This window comes from Hemicordylus capensis, chromosome 1, assembly GCF_027244095.1.
Source record: "Hemicordylus capensis ecotype Gifberg chromosome 1, rHemCap1.1.pri, whole genome shotgun sequence".
NCBI lineage: Eukaryota > Metazoa > Chordata > Lepidosauria > Squamata > Cordylidae > Hemicordylus > Hemicordylus capensis.
In genome coordinates this window covers 260579374-260595904 of record NC_069657.1, presented here as the reverse complement: position 1 = coordinate 260595904, position 16531 = coordinate 260579374, and the positions used below count along the sequence as shown (strand labels likewise).

At 42.9% G+C, this 16531-nt stretch overlaps 1 protein-coding gene across 2 annotated transcripts; it reads right to left on the bottom strand.

The window, feature by feature from the left end:
- Window positions 1-8758: 8758 nt before the first annotated feature.
- MKKS (MKKS centrosomal shuttling protein) lies at window positions 8759-15718 on the bottom strand. Of its 2 annotated transcripts, XM_053284689.1 has the most exons (5): window positions 15593-15718; window positions 14723-15149; window positions 12146-12321; window positions 11493-11603; window positions 8759-10227 (listed from the first exon to the last, which is right to left on the bottom strand). In XM_053284689.1, exons 2-5 carry the CDS (start codon window positions 15084-15086, stop codon window positions 9784-9786), a joined length of 1095 nt encoding a protein of 364 aa, XP_053140664.1. In that variant the 5' UTR covers window positions 15087-15149; window positions 15593-15718; the 3' UTR covers window positions 8759-9783. The 2 variants fall into 2 exon arrangements, with proteins under 2 accessions (XP_053140664.1, XP_053140663.1); XM_053284688.1 differs by having other exon boundaries at window positions 14723-15713.
- Window positions 15719-16531: the final 813 nt, after the last annotated feature.

The following is a 16531-nucleotide window of genomic DNA, read 5'->3' as shown; positions in this document are numbered from 1 at the left end:
TCCTTATCACATGTTAAGGGAGTATGAGCCCTGTTCCCAAAAATATTGCAAGCCTCCACTTTAGAGGAGGGAAGGGGGGAAGTGGTGGGGGGGACCAGAGGAACTGTCTGCATCACAGCAGATGTTGAATGAGACTTGGAGAGAGATCTCAGAGCCTCAGGGTCCTGCCTCTGTATGCATGCCAGTGTGGATGACCATCATATTGGTCAGAGAGACAGCCGGCCCAAATCTGTGGCTCAGCATAAGCCGGCACTGGTATATTCCCAAGAGAAAAGTAGAGAAAACATTCCAGGCCATTACAGCCACCCCTCTCATTTTCAAGTGCTTGTGTGTTTTTCCAAACTACCCCCAGCTAGTAGTCCCTGTAACAGAGATGCCCAGATGTTGTTGACTATAACTCCTGTCATCCCCAGTTGCAATGGCCTTTGGCTGAGGATTATGGGGACTGTAGTCAACAACATCAGGGAATCTGTTACAGGGAATATTGCCCTCAGCAGCATAAGTACCTCTGATGGCTTGTGGATTATATCCTCCAAAATCGATTCAAGGGATAGTGGGAAGTAGTGGGAAGTTTCCTCTGTCCCTAGGAACACTTTCAATGGATGGGTGAAGTTTCTTCGGCTCTGGAGTTCTGCAGCATGGGGCACCAAACATTCTGGTGCCAAGTTTTTCATTTCAAAAGCATGTGATGTGGTACGGAAGATGGAAACTCGGTCTACTAATATGGCTTAATGTCCATTATTTCCTCAAAAACAGCAGATCTAAAGCAGAGTTACTTTCAATTTATTTTGCCTTCCTTCAAGACACCAATGGTTAAAAATAAAGCTAGCATTAAGAGTTTTACACATTTCACACCAATCTGTTGATTTCTTTTTAAGACTGTTTCACAGGATTATTTGGCTTCACGTTGCAACCACATGCTACATGTTTGAAGCCTCCTCTGGGAAGAGCAGAAAGCTTCAGGAGGTGAGCAAACATTTCTAAACAGAACAACATCAAGCCTTTCCCCCCTTCAAACTAACTAACAGGAGGAGGGGAGATTTTGAGGGGCTAGTTTCTCTTTATAGGATTTGTCCTAGTCTGAGTGTTTTTTATTTGCCAGGGCTAGCAAACTCCTGTAGCATCCAGTTTTTGTTTGTCCCTGCCTGGAAGGAGTGGAGTCATCTCACATTCCTTTGAGCCACATCCTGTTTCTCAGTCTGAAGCCTACTCTCTACATAAGAGGTGAAGGCCCAAGAGCATAACCAACAGAGCATTGCCAACAGGGATAGCAAACAGGGCACTGGAGTTTTGCAGGAGTTTAGCGGGAAGTATGCGGGGGAGCCTGGAACAAGTCCCTGTGATCACAAGGAGCCCGGTGGAGAAGAGAAGGTAAGTACAAATCCCTTCCTCATATAAGTACTGATCCCTCCCTCATATTCTTGAGAAAGGCTGTTTGGACAGTTAAATAGCTGACCAATACAGCTGAGACCTATCCTTCTAATAAAACATCTCTAAATACTGTAAACAGCCAACAAAACTAGTTATGAAGATAGAAAGTCAGCAGGGGAGGGGGCACTTCCCAGTGTATTGCACAGAGTGTCACATGTATGAGTATTTGCTCCATGGGCAGAAGTCATGGGTGTGTGCTCGGTGCAAGGAGCTCCTGGCTCTCAGGGAACAAGTTTGTTCCCTCGAGACCAAGGTGGCAGATCTGGAGAAACTCAGAGAGACAGAGAGGCATGCGGACGAGACCAGGGACGTGGTAGAGGCATCCCACTCCAGGGCTGATAGCTCCTCTGCTTTCAGGGAGAATGAAAGTCTCGGGAAAGGAGGACATCAGTCTGAGGAAGAGGGAAATGCTCCTTTATAAGGGACCCCTTCTGTGGAAGATGATCCCATATCCTCTCGCACAGGGGATACTCCTCCAGGGGATGGGGGCCTCCTTGTAGTGGGCGATTCGATCATTAGAGGTATAGAGAGATAGGTTTGTGACCCACATGTTGATCGCACAGTGACTTGCCTGCCTGGTGCGAAGGTTGCGGACATCACGCGGCATCTAGATAAGCTCTTAGGCAGTGCTGGGGAGGAGACAGCTGTCGTGATGCATGTTGGCACCAACGATGTGGGGAAATGTAGTTGGGAGGTCCAGGAAGCCAAATTTAGGCTGATAGGTAGCGTACTGAAGTCCAGGACCCCCAAGGTAGCATTCTCAGAAATGCTTAATGTCTGTTCCAGGCAAATTTATGGAAAGCATCCTCAAAGATAAAATTGTAAAGCACATAGAACAGATGTGGGGAACCTTGGCCCTCCAGCTGTTGTTGAACTACAACTCCCATCATCCCCAGCCACAATTGGCTGGGGATGTTGGGAGTTGTAGTTCAACAACAGCTGGAGGGCCAAGGTTCCCCACCTCTGACATAGAAGAACAGGCCCTGCTGGGAGAGAACCAGCATGGCTTCTGCAAAGGTAAATCTTGCCTCACAAACCTTTTGGAGTTCATTGAGAGTGTCAACAAGTGTGAGGATAAAGGTGATCCAGTTGACATAGTATCCCTGGACTTACAAAAAGCTTTTGATGAAGTTCCTCATCAAAGACTCCTGAGGAAACTTAGCAGTCATGGAATAAGGGGACAAGTACATGTGTGGATTGCTAATTAGTTGAAGGACAGGAAATAGAGGGTGGGTATAAATGGAGAGTTTTCACAATGGAGGGAAGTAAGAAGTGGGGTCCCCCAGGGATCTGTACTCGGACCAGTGCTTTTTAATTTATTCATAAATGATCTAGGAGCAGGGGTAAGCAGCGAGGTGGCCAAATTTGCGGATGATACCAAACTCTTGTGGGTAGTGAAATCCAAAACGGATTATGAGGAGCTCCAAAAGGATCTCTCCAAACTGGGTGAGTGGGTGACAAAATGGCAAATGCGCTTCAGTGTTGGCAAGTGTGATGCACATTGGGACAAAAACCCTCCAAGTATACACTGATGGAATCTGAGCTGTCAGTGACTGACCAGGAGCGGGATCTTGGGCTCGTGGTGGACAGCTTGTTGAAAGTGTCAACTCAATGTTTGGCAGCTGTGCAAAAGGCCAATTCCATGCTAGGGATCATTAGGAAGAGAATTGAAGATAAAACTGCTAATTTATAATGCCCTTATACAAAACTAAGGAGCAGCCACACCTGGAGTACTGCGTACAATTCTGGTTACCACATCTAAAGAAGGACATTGTAGAACTGGAAAAGGTGCAGAAGAGGGCAAACTAGATGATCAGGGGCCTGGAGCACCTTCCTTATGAGGCAAGAAATTTAGGGCCAGCAAATGGAGGTACTTTTTCACACAACACATAATCAACTAGTGGAATTCTCTGCCACAAGGTGTGGTGACAGCAAACAACCTGGATGGCTTTAAGAGGGGTTTGGATAACTTCATGGAGGAGAGGTCTATCAACAGCTACTAGTTGGAGGGCTATAGGCCACCTCCAGCCACAAAGGTAGGATGCCTCTGAGTATCAGTTGCAGGGGAGTAACAGCAGAGGGGAGGGCATGCCCTCAACTCCTGCCTGTAGGCTTCCAGCAGCATCTGGTGGGCCACTGTGTGAAACAGGATGCTGGACTAGATGCGCCTTGGGCCTGACATGGGAACAACATTTTCTAAAGCTTTATCGTAAGGCTGATCTTATGACATATAATGCTGAGTAGTTAAGTGGGGATACCCTTAGGTGGAACCCAGTCTCCTGTTCAGAGATTGAAAACCTTATTCAGAAATTTAGTAGTGGCAAAGCCCCTGCTTGTGATAATATTTCTATTGAGGCTCTCAGAGTGAATCTTGAATGGTGGGTCTCTGTTCTAGCTTCGTTATTTACCTATATAGACACCACTGCTAACATACCTAGTGATTGGGGCCTAGCTATAATAATTCCCCTTTATATAAAAGGTAGGCGCGAGGACCCAGCCAACTATCATCCCATCAGCTTACTTAATGTTATCCGCAAAATTTATGCAAGGCATCTTCTGACAAAACTTCTAGACTGGATTGATGCCAATAACATCTTAGCTATCAAGCAGGCAGGTTTCCAGGAGGGCCGTTCCACTACGGAACATGCTTTTACCCTTCAATTTCTGGCAGAGAAGTACTCTAGGTGCCCAGGTTCAGCACTTTATGTAGCATTTATAGATCTTAAAGCTGCATTTGATTCAGTTTCTAGAGAAAGACTCTGGTCTAAACTGGAAGCTCTTGGTATAGATGAAAGATTACTCAAGCTCATTGTTGGCCTGCATAAGCATACTTATTTGAAAGTCTGTTATGGCCCAACTGGACAGTTAACATAAGAAATTCCAACTTTTAGAGGAGTATGCCAGGGCTGTATACTTGCTCCTATTTTGTTTAACATCTATGTTAATTCTGTGTTCACTTGTTTGTCCACTCTTTCTAATCATCCACCAAAGTTAGCCGATAGGCATGTCTCCATATTATTACATGCAGATGACATGACTATTATGTCACAGACACCTGTAGGCCTTAAGCGTGCCCTAAGACTGTTCTCATCCTTTTGTAACCAAGAGTCTATTGAAATAAACTATAGTAAAACTAAAGTCTTAGTGTTTGCCAAGCGAGCTAGGCGGTATAATTGGTACATACAAGATTGAGCAGGTTATTTCCTTTAAATATTTAGGAATTACATTTCACTCTGTTGGTGCTAGAAATGCCTATTTTAATTCCATCAGGCAGTCTGCTCAATTGGTTATAAATAAAATCAAATCTTACCATTTTACACATGGTGCTGCTTTTATACCTGCTACATTGAGACTCTATACAGCTAAAGTATTACCTTTACTTTTATATGGAGCCCAACTGGGACCTGCAATTAATTTCGCCTCACTTGAGGCTATCCAAACTAAGTTTTTCAGATTTTTTTGCAGGTACCTTGTTGTGTTCCTAATGGTGTTATCAGAAGAGAAGTTGGGATTATTAGGTTGGAATCTTTATATTGGTGTTGCATTTTTTGGTTCTGGTTGAAATTGGTTTTTGGACAGGCGGGTTTGGCCTCTTTGGTTATGAGGGATGGTTTCAACTTGAGTTGGAAACTAGCAGTGTTGGGTAAATTTTTTTTTTTTGGCCCTTCTGTAGAGGATCTGTTTACGGCAGGAATTGAGCAGGCCAGTAAGTTAGTTAAGCAACGTGTTTGAGACATAGAATTTCAACAAGTAGCTGCATGGATCAAGCACGACTTATATTTAGGGAGTCAAGATATCAGTCTTAAACCTGCTAAGTATTTTGATGTGGTGTCTCTTCCTAAATTTAGACGAGCTCTCACTCTAGTGCGATTAAATGTTCTTCCCACCGTAGTATTGGAAGGCACGTACAAGGGAGTTCTGATATCTTTACGACTTTGCCCATGTGGTAAAGGGGTTGTAGAATCCACCTCACATGTTATCCTTCATTGTGATTTGTATAGTGAACCCCTTTCAAGACTTATATCTCCTATGTTAGATAATTTGCCTGGCCGGTCTGATGAATTTTATTTAAATTATCTTTTAACTAATGTGGATAATGACATTATCTCTGGCATGGCCAGGTTTTGTTATATTATTTGTAAAATGCGTACTGTTTTATTGTAAATTTTTGCTGTTCAGTGACTGAATAAACCTCTCTCCCCCCCTCCCACCTTGGGCCTGATCTATCAGGGCTGTTCTTGTGTTCTTATGTTTTGAAGTGACCAATTGAATATTCGTTAGGATGTTCCAGCATGACTTTTTGTAAATAACCTGCATATTCCCCCCTGCCCCAACAGAAATGGTCACTTCTCTAGCCAAAGAAATCAAGCTTTTATTTGTGGTAACAATATTTACTCATTAATAAGATTTTATTCAGTTTTCAGGAACTGAATACTAATAGAGTGAGATCTAATTTAGAGCTACTTTAGGAATGCAAGGGAAACTTTCCCCTCCAGGGCAAATGGCAGCTGTGGGGCGGGCCCCTCTGATCCAGCTCATTACCACAGTGCAGACAAAGCTTTCTCTCTGCCCATGCCATGATCTCAGTCAAGCTCTCCTGCAGCTGATATCGAACAAGCATGCTGGGGGAAGCATGCTGTTCAATGTACAAAATTATGTTCATGTATTTGAAAGAAGCAATCAACCCAGGACAATCAACTCTGTTGGATTGATTGTTTCTTCCAAACATATGTACATAATGTTGATATGTAACCTGATCAGACTCATGTACCCCAAACCAGGTTATAAGCTGGTGCCAGAAATGTGGAAAACTGTTCCTCTGCAGTGCAACCCATTGGATAATGTTGCCTAAGCTTTATTTGCACCATCCGAGGTATCTGTCTGTACACCTGCTTAGGTGGCTTCACACCATTGTTCACACCTCTCTTATTAAATGTGCCTTATAGAATGGATAATGAATACACCTCTTTTATTTTAGCTGATCACTATGCAAAACAGTGTGTGTGGCCAGTTCCATGTGGCTGCATGTAAGGTTAGGTCTGAGCTGCTTTGAGATGCTGATATTATGAATTTGTACTACTTATACTATGCTCTGTGTTGTTGGGTCAAAGACCATAATAAAGTATCCATCCATCCATCATTGCCACCAAGGCCAAAGGTGTGTTGTGTGAACCCACCAAATGGTGGTTCCCAACCAGTCTGCTTGAGATTCTACTGACTTGCTCTGCCAAGCTTCAGATCTTGGTTCCAAGTGAGCAGGTGGTGGAATCTTGGGTGGATATGTCAAGAACCACCAGTTGGCAGGTTTGCATGAGACAAAGAGTGCACTGAGAGACTGAGAGTGCACACTTGCTGGAAATGCAGATTCCTGGCTTCTATATTTGGCGGCAATAGCGTGAACTCTCCCATAGTGTGCATGCCTTTCAGGCATCAGCCAGCCTGGAAGTTTCTAGATTTCAACAACGTAGCCCTATCCTTTTCTAATACTGTTACAGAATACTAGAAAATGGTTGCCAATGTTTTGTTGCTTTATGAGCAGATACCAGTTATTTTAACCCGGTCATGTTTGTACTGTCTGTTAACTGAAATGATAGCATGTGACGGCTACCCTCAAGCAGCATGAGGACTATCATAAGGAACATGACAGAAAACATGTTTTTCTTCAGTTTCACATACACAACAACCTTCGTGCCTCTGCTCACCATGGCAATGGGATGACTATGCCTGAAGACAAAAAATAGCTGCTTCACAGTAGTACATGGCCAGATCATGTACAAACGGGAGCCTGGTCCACCCATGTAGCACAATGAGGCAGAAATGAGAGGTAAACGATACAACTTTGGCCTTCAGATGGAGGATCAGATTTTTTAAAGCTCCTGTATGTGAAACATTCCCCGAAAGTTGACAAGTACAACTAGAACCTTTTCTTCCTTCTGTTCTGTTTTTGCTTTGAATCAGGAAGTCCCTGGTTTGAATCTCATTTTTGTCATGAATGCATTAGGTAGCCTTGGCCAAGCCATGTCTCTCTCAGGCTTAAACCAACCCCCAACCCCACATTTGCAATACACAACTACTCACTTACCTTCCAGCTGTCTGTATTACAAGATAATATACACTGAAGTCATTCACCCAATCAAAAACTGGGTAGCTTTCCCCCTACCTTGATTCCACACAATCACTTCTTTCCAGGTTTTCCTCTTAACTTGCTTCCACACAACCAAAAATTGGGAGCACACATAACTCCCAAACCTGGATAGAACACAGTTTTGGCTTGTGTGAATGATTACGTTCAGTGTTTCTAACACTTGAAAATACTGCACAAATGAAAAGTATCATTTTCAGACAGGAAAGTAATGGCACCCACCACCTGCAGCCGAAGGATTGTACCACCTCAGTCTTTGGCATATGTTGACCAGGCCTGACTTATTCAAGATGAATCCATGAGAAGAAGTCTGGATTGCCAATGCTAACAGATCCAGTTCTAAAAGCCATGTGGATAACCAGTTGTGACAGCAGCTTCCCTTATGTATGCATTCATGGAATCACTTCAAAGAGAGAAGGCAAACATGTAACACATCAGACAAGATTGCTTATCTCAGCCTTCAGAACCAGTTGCTTTCTTGTGAGTAATAATAAAAGGCAGTAGAGCTCCACTTAAGCAACGATGAAAGGAAGAGATCTGAAGTGTGTTCTTGATGAAGAGAAAATATTTATGTACCTTGTCAGACAAAAACATGACACATCATCATTCCAACAAAAGGTTGAATGAGTTGCATCGCCTTCTAGCCCTGCATGTCCCATTAGGATGTTTGTCTGACATAGTGCCCTGTCTGAAGAGTCCCTATAAAGTAATCTGGCAGAAGCAAACAGACAGCGCTTAGGTTTTGGCTACTGTGTGGAAATGATGAAAGGAAGTTAAAACACAGGATTACTACTTCAGAGACCAGTTTTAAACCTGTAGCATTCCTAGATTTAAAATTAGCTATCTAGGAATGCTACAGGTTTGAAAGTGGTCTCTGAAGAAGTAATCCTGTGCATTATTTTAACTTGCTTTCATAATTTTTAAAAGGCCTGTTAGGGGAAAAAAATATTTTAAACAACCTTTTTTGGGTTTCGTTATCAAAGATTAAGAACAAATTCACTGTGTTATCGGTCTCCAAAGAAAGTAGTATTTGCAGAGCAAGTCGTATGTTCATTGACAAAATATAGCCCATGTAACATAAATGACATCAGTAAAAGCTAAAGGTTGGTATCATGAATTATGCCCCAAAAAAGATTTTGAATCTTTGGCAATTTTAACAGAATTTAAACCACCAATGAACAATAATTATTTTGAAACACAATTTTATTTTTGATTTGCCTTTTAATATATAATTCAGATGAATTAGATATGCTCTATGCTGCATTTGAGACAAAGTTCAGTTTTTCACTCTGCAACCTACTTTCCATGCATAACTAACTCATTTGATGGGTTTAAGCTGTTGGGTACCTGCAATTGTCAGTCTCATCAGGCGGCTTCAGTAACTTCAGCTCAGTTTATGGAGCCCTGTTCAGCTCTTATATCACATCAACCATCTTGATAATTACTACCACATTTTGTTGTATTCTAGACTATCAGCATGTAGTATTTTCCCAATAACAACATTCTTACTAAAACCTATAAAAGGTGTATGAATGAAAAGACTAGAAATACAGGTTTTGAGTTTCAATCCCTGGAAACTATAATCTTTTGCCATTCCTAAGAATTATAGAAGCAGGGATCGAAAGAAGCTCACGTGTACAGGAAAAATGCTTCTGCATATGGGGATGGGGTGAGAGTCCCGTGTGTGACATTGCACGCCACTTCAGAAGGTCTCATAACAAAACAAGAGGATACATCTACTTATGTGTCTGATTTTCCAACAATAGGATATGTGGGGTGGGGGGATGCAATCTGGATTGGGACTGCAGTGGGAGCGGGGCTTTAGCCCTTTCCCTCACAGTTATCCCAATCTGATCCCCCACCTCTCCCATGGGCTGCTGTTTGCCCTGCATAAAAAGCTCCAGTTGTCTATTTTCACTAGGAAAAAAAGCTCTTCTATAGAGACAAAATAGCAGCCATAGGGCTCTCTAATCCCGATGCAGACTAGGATGGAACAACCAGAGCCCCCATACTTCCACCCTAGACCCACATTTGGATCCCCCCTCATCCGGTATGTCTAATTTACACAGGAAAATCAAGTCCATGGGCCCCAGTCATGCAATAGGTGCATCATCTCGCCTGACTCTAAATCTTCTTTAGCGACTTTTCAGGGTCGGAGGAGATTTGCTAGAAAGATCAGCTTGAAACCCCACCAGAATATGCAAAGAGAACTAATTATGGTCTTCAATGATATATGACAGATCCAAAAGCAGACTCGTTGTCTCCACCGCGACTTGCAGGCCATTCCTTTTTGCAGCAAAACAGTCCAAAATGAGATTGTCGGCAGAGGTTACGGACGAGTCATCCACACAACTTTGAGGGGAGAAAGGACTAGTACGACTTTGCAGCAGCTGCCAATGGAGGTTTTGCCGTTTGTTGCAGAGGCCACACCCACACTTTGAAACCAAGTCTGACCAGCTAAAGGTACAAGAAACATCAGGCTGAATGGGCCACAAATGACCCCAATTGGTATCAGTGAGAATTTCAATGTCATCACCATGTGCTAGGCAGCAAGCGACAGACTCTAGTGAGAGGCAAAAGGAGTCTGCCACAATCTGGAACTCTGCCCGAGAGCAGCATAGATTTTCCAAGGTGCTACTTGGCATATTGGAACTCTAGAACAGGAGAGCAAATATTAAAGCCATTTTTACTCAGCACTCTGGGAAAAGGCGATTAAGATCCAAAACAGATATCCTCAATACAGCAGACACAAATGGATTCCATCAGGGGTAGGGGCAATGTGTGGCTCTGCAGATGTTGCTGAACTACAACTCCCATCACCCCCAGCCACAATCTGTTACAGTTGGCGGTGGTGGGAGTTGTAGTTCAGCAACATTTGGAAGCCCCCAGCATTATATCTAATATTAAAGTGAACATTAATGTGTTAGCTGGGGAAATAATAAATTGCAATTCTAATTATCTTTATTTAGGAATACATTCTATTATGAACAGTGCATTCAGGGCTTATTCTGCTTAAGACACTCCCCCGCCCCCCCAATGATTCAAAGAATTATTTTATTGCTCAAGTTAATAGCCTAGTGTCATATGTATCAGACAAGTAAAATTCAAAGTGAAAAGAGGGGAGGGGGAGAGAAGTCTAACCTTTACGAAGACAAAATCAGGCTGTAAAATTTCAACTTACAGCAAGGCAAGAATTTTTCTCTAGTAATTTTCATGCTGAAGAAATATTGCAGCACGCAAGTAAAACAGAGATTAATGTACTCAGAAGTAATGAGGCCAAGGCCTTTAACAAGCACAGGCAGACATTTGCATTGCATTCGATGTGAAAGCACTCATTATTTCATGACAGACTGAAGACTAGAAGGCTTAAATAGCACATTATACAGTGTTCTGTGATTCTAAAAAGACTCCTCTTTTTAGAAACCCAAACCAGCCCTGGGAAGGCTGCATCCAAGTCAAAGAGTGCAGGCAGAGAGGCTGCCTTTTTACTTCTTGAAAATTTTCAGCTCCAAATTGCCCTCACCAGGCTGCTTTTTCACCTTGGGTTTACTGTTTACTGTTTGTTTGTTTATTTCGGCCCAAGGCCAGCATCTTTTTCACCTTGGGGTGGGAGGCAGGATGCAGGGTAGATACTGGGACCCTGTGGGTGAAAAGGCAGCTTGGGAAGGGCAGATTGGAGCTGGGAAAAGGACCAAAGAGGAAAGGGTTAAGCAGCCTCCACCTGCATGCCCTTCCTCCACTCCAGCTCACAGTCTGCTCTGGAGTTAAATACAAACCCAGAGGAAAGACTCCTAGAACTCCAGATAACAGACGGTTTGAGCCGAAGTACAGTGTTTCACCTCCGCTGGTAATCTCCTATAAACTGAGTGGATTTAAATGAATTAAGCAGCTTTAAATACCCTCACAAAGCTCAGCCTACCTTGTGCCTTATGTACGAGGACAAATGAGTTTCTGTACAGCCACCGCCTAACAATACCCAGGGATCTTTGATGGTTAATTGCAAAGCATGCTCTGCAGTTTGACAAGCAAGCTAGGAAAGGAAAGGAAAGGAAAGGAAAGACTTCTGTCACGAAAAGTAATGAAACAACACCAAGCTCCAGGACAATAAAAGAATATTTGGAGCTCCGAGTTTAGGTGCAATCCCACCTCCACCCCCACCCCCCAACAGTTTACCATATTTGCATCTTGCCCTTCAGCAAACCACTCTAGAATCTAGTAGCATGTTGCCTAAGAATCCTGTTCCAATCTAACAACTTTGAAATGGCGACATGGTGTAAACTCTTTATAGAGGAAAAGAGAAGTTCCATTGCAGTGGGTTTTTGTTCCTGATTTGAATTGGCTAAAGAGATTCCACTTCTAGTGCAATGTTGTGGCTTTCAATAGCAGAGTCTCTTAGATATCCTTTGGATGACATCAGTGTAAAATGCTTGCCAAGTGCCCCTTTCCTGTTGTTCTAGAAGAGATGGGCTGGCAGAGAGCTGATGGCAAGTGACTAAACTTTTAATAATATGTCACCACTACTTTTCTCCAAGAGCATGCATTAGAGTGGATATTTATAGAGATTACTCCTACCTTCAGTTCATCCCATGCTGTTTCATTTCTATTACAGAGCATCAAGCTGCAGACAACTGGGTCAATAGGAATTAGATGCAAAAACCACTTGGAAGCAAAACATTGTGCCTGCAAGTCCTTCAAATTGCCATAGCAAGCAGGAGACAGAAACTGAAGAGAAGGTATAGGCCAAGATCCTGTTTCAATTAGGAAAAAATAATGATGCGACATGTTTCTGTGTGGGCAAATAACTGTCTACATTAATATTTCAACCTTATAAACGTTGGATACTAGCCGTTTTTTAGGCAGCTGTGGTTGTACTTGGTACTGCAGTGCAGTCATTAGCTCTGCCTGCAGGAGCATTTTCAGACAGCAGACTTTACTGTGAGGCTTTACTGGAAGTTCGAAGTCGTACCCACCCACCCACCCCCCCGCAAACCAACGCAAACAGTGGATCCCCCTCCCCTATAAATTGAGCTGCACTCTAACGTGCAGTGAAAAACCCAAATCGTGTGTGAAGCGCTCCCCAATAGCTTGCAGGGACTTTGGGGTAAATCTGGCTGACATGTGAACGCACACCCTCCATTCTGGAGGAGATGCAAACTAAAAGCCCTGTGTGCAAAAGCTCCTGGTTCTGTGAACAAACTCGGGAGTTTAAATGGCACAGATCAGACCTTGACCATTTTTCTTTGAATCTAGGAACAAAACAATGGACACTTGAGAAAATGACCAGGTTTAGTGACAGACAAAGAGAAAAAGACCCCTTAGCTAAGCAGGGTTAGGGTTGCACATAAACGGGAGACTTGGATGTGCGAGCACTGTAAGATATTCCCTGCAGGGGATGGAGCTGCTCTGGAAAGAGCAGAAGGTTCCAAGTTGCCTCCCTGGCATCTCCAAGACAGGGCTGAGAGAGATTCCTACCATGGAGAAGCCGCTGTCAGTCTGGGTAGACAGTACTGAGCTAGATGGACCTATGGTCTGACCCACTATATGGCAGCTTCCTATGTTCCTAAATGGGCTTCTCGGTATTCTTCCCCTTTACAAGTAACATCCTTAGAACAGAAACAGGGCTGCCTGGAATAAAAGATTTTTATTAAATACCTCTACCTCTGAATATCCTAGTCTAGGTACCATGGTTAAATTTCTAGGCGCCGTGGCTCTCTGGCGCCTGTAATTAATCAAGTCCTGGTACAGATTATTACAGAAAATATTCAAAGCTGTTCCCTCAGCATTTCAGAAATATTTTTCCCCTAGTGTGCAGTAAGGCGAATGCATATATCCAATAAATCAGCAGCAAAGATCTTCCTGGCTCTACTACCTAGCTTTATTCAGGTTGGGTTTTTTTTAAACCTACCTTTTGACTTAAACACACTCTCAAAGTGGCTTACAAAAAAAATTTACATGAAACTTTCATCTCTGCTTCTTTCTTCAATATCTCTGATGGAGGGGGGCAGGCTAGCTACAGGTGGAATGGCTGCAGATGGACCCAGCTCTCAACTGGTCCCCGCCAGGCTGAGGGAGGGGCCTAGCTCTCCGACCTCTTCCTCTGCCACAGCCAGGTGGAACGGCTGCAGGCAGATACAGTGAAGGAAGCAAGCCTCAACTTCCGGGCAGATGCAAGTCTATGTCCATTGAAGAAGCAGGGTGGGTTGGGCTTATTTCATTTGGGATATGCTGAGCTGGTTCTCACAAGGCAACAATCCTGCATTTCCCCTTCAGCCTGCAAGTGTGGGTTCATATCACTGAATGTCAGAGAGAAGTATTCTTACTCAGCCTCCTCCTCAATCAACTAGTTTTTGCTTTCTATGTGCTGGGATTTCCCCCACCCACCCCTTATGGAGAAGCAATGTTGTGCAACCTGCCCCATCTGCACTCTGAAATGGTATAGCCCAAGCATAGGTTTACTGCCTCAGAGACTGCTCGTGAATCCAATTCTAAAGAAAAAGTAAAATAGGTCTTGGGAAAGGTTCATCTTAACTCTATAAAAACTATGCTTTTTTGAGGCGGATAATCAAAAGCTACCTGTGGCAACTTTGGGCTGGTTCAGATGATATTGTCACTGCCTACGTGATTAGGAAGGGGATGTGCAGAGACTTGTTTAAACAAGTATTTGGAGTGCATTTAATGAGGCCATGATGAACAGCCTCTCCCCGCATGATAAAGGAACCAATGATAGGGGTGGCAGGCAGTGTTCCCTCTAACAGGAATTCCCAGATGTTGTTGACTACAACTCTCATAATCCCCAAGCAAAAGCCATTGCAGCTGGGAATTCTGGGAGTTGTTGTCAACCATGTTCGGAAATCCCTGTTAGAAGGAACACTGGTGTCAGGACATCCATGGAGGACTTCCAAATAGGTGCACTCTTTTCAACAGTGTTCTTTTCCTAATCCTATGGTGGGGACAGCACCATCTGATCCAGCCCTTAACGTATATACATCCTGTTCAAATGCTGCACTCTAATTAACAATCCAATACATGACGTTTAATGGAATTTTGCAGATTAAATGATTAGGGTAGAAGTGGTGCTCATAGTCTCCGACACTGCTCTTCCTTAGGAAAAGATCATGAAGCTGTCGAGTACGGAACCTTATTCCTTACCTGTCATTTGCTTCAGGGGCTCCATCATCGCTACTCCAGCTCTTTCTATGGCAACAACTTGGTTCTCCTTCAAGTACTGTTTCAAGGCTGGGTGAATAACCTTCTGGCACACCATAAGACCTATGCCATCATTTACTAGTCTCTTGCCTAAATTAAGTAACTGATCTAAGACTGCTGCTTCTAGAGAAACTCCATGATGGACAACAATGGTTCCTTCTCCAGTGTCAGACAAGTCTCCCGACAGAGACATGCAGAAAAGTGCCATCTTGATAGTGTCTGAAGTAGCTCTTTTGGCAGGAAGAATTCGTGTCAAATGGAATTCTGGGATTTCAATCATTAGTCCACGATATACAGTAGAATCCATAACTCTCTTATCTTTTATGGGTATATAAACACATTTTCCTAACACAGCTTTGGTTTCAACGGTCTGTGGAATTGTGAACAGAAAGGCCTTTAAAACCAACATGCTAATATGATCGGCTTCTTTTCTACTAAGCATGCAGGCTCGTTTGCTGGTTAATATACTGCGGACTAAATCAAGGGGAAGCTTAGAACTGTTAAAATCCATCGGTATTCTACAGCCACATACTTCGGATGCAAGATAGTCAATGCAGAGGCTCAAGAGGTGTTGGCTGATTTTAATGAAAGTGCATGAAGCAATATTTATGCCTTGGAATTTTTCAAGCAGGCTGCAACAAAGAATGGCTGTAAATAAGCCACAGTCACTGAAGCGTGCAATATGATTCTGTACAGAGGCTGTCAGAAGCTTTAATACTGGATGGGTGACAGAAAGGCCACTGAGCAAAGCAGAAGACTGTGATGTTGTGCGAACGTATCCTCCCATACCATTGTGAAGTTGTTTAAGCCTACCTGTGGGGCCGTAGCAGGACTTCACTATTTTACTGAATGCAGACAGAATATGGCTAATGGTCTCCCTGGTGAAAGGTTCACTGGTACTCAATGAAGGCTTTTTAACATCAATGCGAGACATCTTTCCGGATAAGATTACAGTCAAGAGTTAGACGAATTCCATTTCTACAAGACACGTTTAATGAGCTATAGATACAAGTGTACACAATACAGGTGTGTTATTTTGCAGTCTCTGACAAAACATACCAAGAGTGCAGCACTTGCTGGATATTTAACAGGTCCTGTGTGTGTCATAAACGTGATGAGTGCAGAAACAATGTCATTCATCAAGATCTTTTTGTTTAATTTCCAAGTTTGACTTCGCAGAAGACTTGGCTGCTCTCTGTATAAGATAAGTACCAATATGGACACCAACAAATGCCAGTCCAGCCACAAGCAGCCAATTCTTTCTAATCCAGCTGATTTTCTTCATATTTTTTATTCTCAAATTAAATATATCTACAATAAAAAAGAAAAGTATTTCATAAAGCTACATTTGCAAGCACAGATACAGTACGCATTTGTTGATACTATTTTTTGCAATGAAAACTGTCAGCATACAACAGGGTACGTCAGCAAATTATAAAACTAACTTAGCATACATATAAAATATGAGACTGTAGCATAACATACAAATAAACTGTCTGAATGGTTGAAAACGTTCAGTTTGTCTATTCCACCCTCCATAAAACTCATACACATACATAATCAGTTATGAAAGAATAATGTGAAATTCAAACATTTTTAAAGCATTTAAAATGAAAGCAGGGGTGGGGTGGGTGGATGGGTTAACCACTGCAGGCAGTGACAAGTTTCTGCCAAAATAAACATCTTTATTTCAACGTGCAGTGTTTCATTTCACCTATATTTTGGTATATGCACATGTGACTCAAATTTTCA

Excerpts from the sequence above, each read along its gene's own strand:
- MKKS (XM_053284688.1), bottom strand. The coding sequence starts at position 15,713 with ATGTCTCGCATTGATGTTAAAAAGCCTTCATTGAGTACCAGTGAACCT. Across the intron at positions 12,322-14,722 it reads GCCCCTGAAGCAAATGACAG|GATCTTGGCCTATACCTTCT; the intron begins GTAAGGAATAAG and ends TAATTGAAACAG. Across the intron at positions 11,604-12,145 it reads CAGCATGGGATGAACTGAAG|CTTGCTTGTCAAACTGCAGA; the intron begins GTAGGAGTAATC and ends TTCCTTTCCTAG.